The sequence below is a fragment of the Helianthus annuus genome, chromosome 2 (genome assembly GCF_002127325.2).
Source record: "Helianthus annuus cultivar XRQ/B chromosome 2, HanXRQr2.0-SUNRISE, whole genome shotgun sequence".
NCBI lineage: Eukaryota > Viridiplantae > Streptophyta > Magnoliopsida > Asterales > Asteraceae > Helianthus > Helianthus annuus.
In genome coordinates, this window is record NC_035434.2 from 167,828,890 (window position 1) to 167,835,637 (window position 6,748).

At 37.5% G+C, this 6,748-nt stretch overlaps 1 protein-coding gene across 1 annotated transcript; it reads left to right on the forward strand.

Annotated features, from left to right (window-relative positions):
• The first annotated feature begins 317 nt into the window (after window positions 1–317).
• Window positions 318–2,208, forward strand: LOC110927060. The gene is made up of 2 exons (XM_022170651.2): window positions 318–713; window positions 1,352–2,208. Exons 1-2 carry the CDS (start codon window positions 401–403, stop codon window positions 2,074–2,076), a joined length of 1,038 nt encoding a protein of 345 aa, XP_022026343.1. The 5' UTR covers window positions 318–400; the 3' UTR covers window positions 2,077–2,208.
• Window positions 2,209–6,748: the final 4,540 nt, after the last annotated feature.

The following is a 6,748-nucleotide window of genomic DNA, read 5'->3' on the forward strand; positions in this document are numbered from 1 at the left end:
TGATAGGAGACCCATGGAAACCTTGGTTCGATCCTTGAGCCAAATGGGTTTTACTGGTAATTTTACTGTCATGCCTACGGGCGGGTGGGTTACCGGGTTTTTCCCAGAATTAGTGGTGAATTGTGGTTACTCTCGGGATTTGGTCCAGTGGGTGTCTCAAGAGTGCTTGAAATTGATTCTGTTGACCGTTAAAAAAAAAGATTTATGAAACATGTATACAAGCATTAAACAACAAAGTCGAAACATTAATAAGTTTTCGTGCCATCATGATCGCCGTATTCCATGCACAATATCTCTATAAATAACTTCAACATCTTCACCACAAAACCACCAACTTCCCCTTCTCATAATTCCAACATTCACTTAATAAACACAATAACACACAACCAATATTTTCACTATGAGGAACTCTAGCTTCCTTTTAGTAGCATTCCTTCTCATGTTCATCTCAACCGTTGTCGTCCAAGCTGCGGACGACAAGAAGAATCCTGCACCCAAGCCGAAGCCGGTTGAGGATGATGCGACTAACTACGACGTCTGGACACCTGATCCGGAGACTGGACGACAACTGGCGTATTGTAAATCGAAAGGGGCGTGTTACCAGAAGGTGTTGACGTGTCCCGCCGAGTGCCCCGAGAGGAAGCCCAAGAAGAACAGGAAGCAGAAAGGGTGCTTTATTCATTGTGGTAGCAAGTGTGAAGCTACTTGCAAATGTAAGTAACATGATGTTAAACGAAATGTTTTTTTTTTTTTTTTTTTTTTTTTTTTTTTTTTTTTTTATGTTGTACTTTTTTGAGTGAACACTCCTATGACTAGGGATGAGCTCGGTACCGTCCGGTATCGAACCGGTACCAGTACCACCGAAAATCCCTAAAAGTGGGTACCAGTACTGGTACCGAATATACACGGTTCGGTACGGTTCGATACCGGTACCGGTATTTGAGGGTTAAAACCGGTACCATACTGGACCGAAAATGCTAAAAGTCGGTAGCGAATCGATACCGAAAAAGTACCCGGTTCGGTAAATTCAGTACCGGTACCGGGAACAATTTGCTCATCCCTAGCTAGGACACTGGTAGCAGTGTTCGCAGTGTTCACGTTCTGGCCGACTTTTTCCGGTTTGGATGGGTGAATTGGTTTCATCGGTTTATGAACACCCTTACAAACTCGGAACTTGCGCTTGAAATGCGCAACGCAAAAAAAAAAAAAACATTTATTGCAAAAAAAAGAAACGGCCGCAAAAAGGCCTTTTGGGATCATTGCTAGTGAAAAAGCGGTCGCAATTGTTTAGTTTTCTAGTAGTGTAAATGTATGCATATCTTTCTTACTAACCGAGTACTAAATTTGACAGGGAGAAGAGCGAAATGTAACGGGTATGGTGCTTTATGTTACGATCCAAGGTTCATCGGCGGCGACGGAGTTATGTTCTACTTCCATGGCGGTAAAGGACGTAGTTTCGCACTTGTATCCGACACCAACCTCCAAATTAATGCTCTCTTCATCGGAAACCGCCCCAACGGTAGGAAGCGTGACTACACATGGGTCCAATCGGTCGCGATAATGTTTGACACCCACACCCTAATCATTTCAGCCAAAAAAGTGTCCCAATGGGACGACTCTGTTGACGTGCTCCTCGTGAAATGGGACGGTCAGGAAGTGACCGTCCCATTTGAGGGGGACGCAGAGTGGAAAACCAACACTGGAGTAAGAGAAGTGTTGGTTGAGCGAACCGACGACACTAACTCTGTTAGAGTTAGTGTCGGTGGGTTGGTCGAGATCGACATGAAGGCCGTCCCCGTGACTAAAGAAGAAGACAAAGCACATAACTACCAGTTACCGTCTAACGACGCGTTTGCCCACTTTGAGACACAGTTTAAATTCTCGAACCTTTCCGACGACGTGGAGGGCATTTTGGGGAAAACTTATAGGCCGGGGTATGAGAGTCCGGTGAAGCGAGGAGTCGCCATGCCGATAATGGGTGGGGAAGACAAGTATGAAGTTCCAAAACTAACCTCAGCTGCTTGCAATGTATGCATGTTTCAGAAAAACCCTGCTGGTGGTTTGGCTGATGTTTGATGTTTTGGTTGTTGATTAATATGTTACCATTACAATTGTTTGGATTGCATGTACATGCAACTGTTGTGTAATTTGTTGGTGTCAATAAAGGTATTTGTCAATAAAATGAAAGAACAAAGGTTTGTTATTATGTGTATGGTTGAGTGTTATTTACAAGCTAACTATGCAAACTTATAATCTAATGGACCTACTCCACAAGAAAGAACAAATATTTATTCTTATGTATACAACCTAGAACCCCATGTTATGAAATTTATAAGTGTCAAACCATATCTATAGCTATAATTATAGTTAGGCAAATTGGATTTAAATAATCCAACTTTTTTGTATTGGTCAATAATAATATAATTCCAACTGGATTCATTCCCCACGATAGTTTCATCTTTTTCATTTTGTTTGTTTTATGATCCCCTGTTAAAAAAAATTGACGGTGTTAATCAGATGCTTACGTGGCTGTTGAGTTGGCAATACTAGGGCTTCAGCCCGTAACATAATTATACGGCCGAGACTTATTTTCAAATATAAAATATATTGAGCTATTTACGAAAATAGCCATTGACTCACACCAATTACGAAAATAGCCAGCTGAAACGTCCGTGTACAGACTCCTCAAGCATTTGATGCGTCTTTTTTGAAAATGTCACTGAAACCCAATAGAAATTGGACAAGTGGCATTTTAATAATTAAGGCTTGCAGCCTTTGTCTGCAAAAAGATAATTACTGTAAAAAAGAAAAGTAGGTGGAATAGTGGTTTCAAGATTAAATTTGCACTATTGAAGGCTCTTTTCGTAAAACACATTCTGAACTTTGTACACTCTTAACTCTTGAATTCCTTGTAATTAAAGATGACATCCCACCCTTGAAAGCAAAACTTATGATTCCAGTTTTAGTGGAAGAGAGATGATGAAACATGATAAGGAGGTTAAATTGCACTTGCCGGAAAAAATGGCGGAAACCTACAACTCGCCGGAAAAAATGGCGGAACCCTGCAACTCGCCGTAAAACATCGCTGGAAACTATCCTGACGCATCCCGTGCATGATGCCTCGCTCCAAGGACGCATCCCGTGGTCACGTGTCCATTTTTTATTGGGTTTTGATCCAAAGACGCATCCCATCTTTCAGACGCATCCCATCTTCATATCAGACGCATCCCATCTTCATCTCAGACGCATCCTGTTTTCAGACGCAACCTGTGCATTTGGATCCGTGATGCCTCGTTCCAAAGACGCATGAGTTGGCCATTTTGGTAAGTCAACCATTTTCCTGGCCATTTTCGTAATTTTCTCTATCAAATATATTTTTGTATGTATCTAGAGTCGGCCCATTAAAAAATAATAAATATGATTATTTGTTCAAATTTAATGAATATAGCACATATTTTGTAATTTAAATGATAAAAATAACTATTTTAGACTAAACAAATACAAAAGGCTATTTTTTAGTTTAAAAAAAAAAAGAAAAATAATTATCTTTTTAATATAAAATGCTACATCATATTTATGTAATTCACAGAAACATTTGAAATTAAAAAAAAAAAAAAAAAGAATCATAATCTACCACATGATCAATTTAACTTGGTAACCTAGCAATTGCTATATTGCCAATTATAAATCATTATGATATAATATAGTGCTAAAATCCATTGATACGCAACCCAATTTTTGGTATACTCGTGCATCGGCGTTATACTCGGTATCTGCTTTATTTATACTCGTGCATCCTCTCTAACACTTGAATGTCTAGGCTGACGAAAACACTACGTTCGATGATGATGATGAATGAGTACACATATATAAAGTTAATGCGTAAATCTTAGTTCAAGTTTAAAACCTTCCCATAAGCCGAGCTCGGATTTTTTATTTACAACTTTAAACGGTCCACAAGAAAGAACCCATACTCTGAACCAGGGGCGGAACTAATGAGTAATGAGCCGTAGCACGGGCTACGCTTCAACCCCGTATTCGTATTGTATTTTTTTCCGGTTTTATACATTAGGATACCTTAAACATACACGAGAATACCCCTAAGAGAAAAAATATGAAACCTGAAATTATTCATTAAGCCCAAAACTTGTTAGATAATTAAGCCCAAAACTTATTAAATAATTAAGCCCAAATAATAAGTTTCATGATAATTAAGCCAAAATTATAATAAAGCCCAAATTAATAAAATTATCCATTGATTATGGGCATGAAATCATGGGCGGCCAGGGCTGTAAACGAACCAAACGAACACGAACAAGGCCTTGTTCGTGTTCGTTCGTTAAGGAAATAAATGTGTTCACGAACGGTTCATGAACACTTACGAACGAGATTTTATGTTCGTCGTTCATTAAGGAAAGGAGCGTGTTCGCGAACGGTTCACGAACACAAATAAATTTGGCGAACACGACTAAGGACAAATGTAGATGGCTTAGAGAGTAGCACTGGAACTTGAATCCTTTATTGTGGAACGGAGGTCGACCGTATTCGGCGATGTAAATAATGAGAAATGAAAGGGAAATGGTGCGTAAACGAGGTGCAAGAGGGTTTCCTAGTTTAATTGTTACGGTAATAAAATAAATAAAAGTTTAATAATATAAAAATTATAGATAAAATATATGAAAATACAAAAACATTCAATTAAAACACAAACATATGAACATAAACAAACGCAAATGAACGAACGTTCACGAACACAATCGAACGAACGAGACCTCTGTTCATGTTCGTTTATTTAACTAATCGAACGAAATTTCTTGTTCATGTTCGTTCGTTTATTAAACGAACGGACATAAACGAACTTCCCGTCGAACGGTTCACGAACTGTTCGCTGAACGTTCGGTTCGTTTACAGCCCTATGGGCGGCAATTAGAACTTCTGAGACTGAAACCCAAACGTCGCACAACATTCTTGTAGTGGCGAATTTTTTGCTGGAGGTGCGGAATATTTTTAAAGATTTTAGGACCCTAGCTAGATAAAAAAAAATTGATTACTTGTAACTTATCATTTAAACAAACAAAGCTATAAATAAAACAACAAAATCATTTAAGTACAAGTCTAGGACAACCAAAAAGCATAAAAACATAAAAAGATCAAACCCTTATACGTCTATATTTTCTCCTAATCCTCACATAAAACAAAAAATCAATAAAGAAAACATACTAGTTCTATATCGGAGTTCTGGCGTAATATGGGTCGGTCTTGCCAGAATTTTGGTTTTTCTGGGAAAAAAAAAGTCGTCCAATCGTGAGCAGTGGCGTCAAGTCGCTAGGAGTCTTTTATTTTTGGAGGGATTTGTAATTGGAATGGGTGGATGGATGGATTTGGGTTATTTTATTTAGTTCAAATTTCTTCGAGTTAGGTTTGGGCTTGAGTTAATAAAAATACATTTTAGATTGCGCTTTTATTAGGTTAAGTAATTAAGTGAATAACTGAATAAGTGGCTAAATTAAATTGGGCTTTAATTTGGTTAATTAATTAAGTGAATAAGTGGCTAAATAATAATTATACAAATTGTGTTATATAGTTGTATATTAAATATTAATGAGTGTTTAATTTTTTTTTTATAAATTTATAATATTTTTTTTTCTAAGTGAGGCGGTTGAAAAATTTCAAGGGGTGCGGGTGAAAAATTCCAAGGGGTGCATGTGAAAATTTCCAAGGGGTGCGGTCGAAATTTCCGGCAAAAAATAACACTAATTTTTTTTCAAGGGTGCGCCCTCCCACCCACGCCTTAGGGTGGGTACGCCCTTGCATTCTTGAAACCCAAATGTCGCACAACATCCTGGAACAGAAGCCGAAGCTGACGACGGATTTTCCGGCATTCTGCAGCCTTGCGCCAGTCCTCACGCCGTTTGGTTTCTTGTGAGTTTTATTGTCCTCTGGAACGATTTCAAGCTATGAAAAAACGAAGAGAGCAAATCAATTAGGTATTATCATTTTTTATTATTGTATTTATCACCGTTTTCTTATTGTTGTATGATTGCATGATAAAAAAAGTGAGATACCTCTAATTTTAAGGGCTAGCTCCACCACTACTCTGAACCAGAACTACAATTGTAACTAGACCGAGACTCAGTATAAACTCATAACCATGTATATTGTTAGTATCTAGGCCAATACACGGACCCGGACCCGAATCCGACCCGGGTATGACCAATACCCGAAAAATCAAAATCCGATCATATCCGTACCCGGGTAAATACCCGAACCCTTTGTGCACCTCTATCTAAAAGTATGTCTCTCTTACATATAGAAATACGCTGAAGGCTTTTTTTGGTATAAATGATATTAAGTATAGAAAGTATAAAAATAATTTAAAATGGTATATTTAATATATATTTGTTCATAAGCGTGTGTATTTTAGCAGTATATTTATTGCTCTCAAAAATTTTCTTTGACATGTATAGTTTCATGGTGCCTTCCTACACTTTTTAGGTATGATTTTATTTTTAGCATAAGTGCATAACCTTCCCCTTAATATGTGTATATGTGTAACACATATATAAGAATAAATATGAGATACAAAACAATATTATCCAATAGTTAAGATTTAGGCGGTGGTAAAGTCATAGATAACAGGGAGTTAGATATGGTGAAATTGTTGAATTTTTTGTTTGAATATACATTAAAAATTCAATTAAATTAATACTTTCTCATTATATTTTTTAATTATACCAAAAAATCTAAG

What these genes read in the sequence shown, in the direction of transcription:
- LOC110927060 (XM_022170651.2), top strand. Translation starts at nt 401, where the DNA reads ATGAGGAACTCTAGCTTCCTTTTAGTAGCATTCCTTCTCATGTTCATC. An exon ending in GTGTGAAGCTACTTGCAAAT is followed by an intron (nt 714 to 1,351) that starts GTAAGTAACATG and finishes TAAATTTGACAG; the next exon opens with GGAGAAGAGCGAAATGTAAC.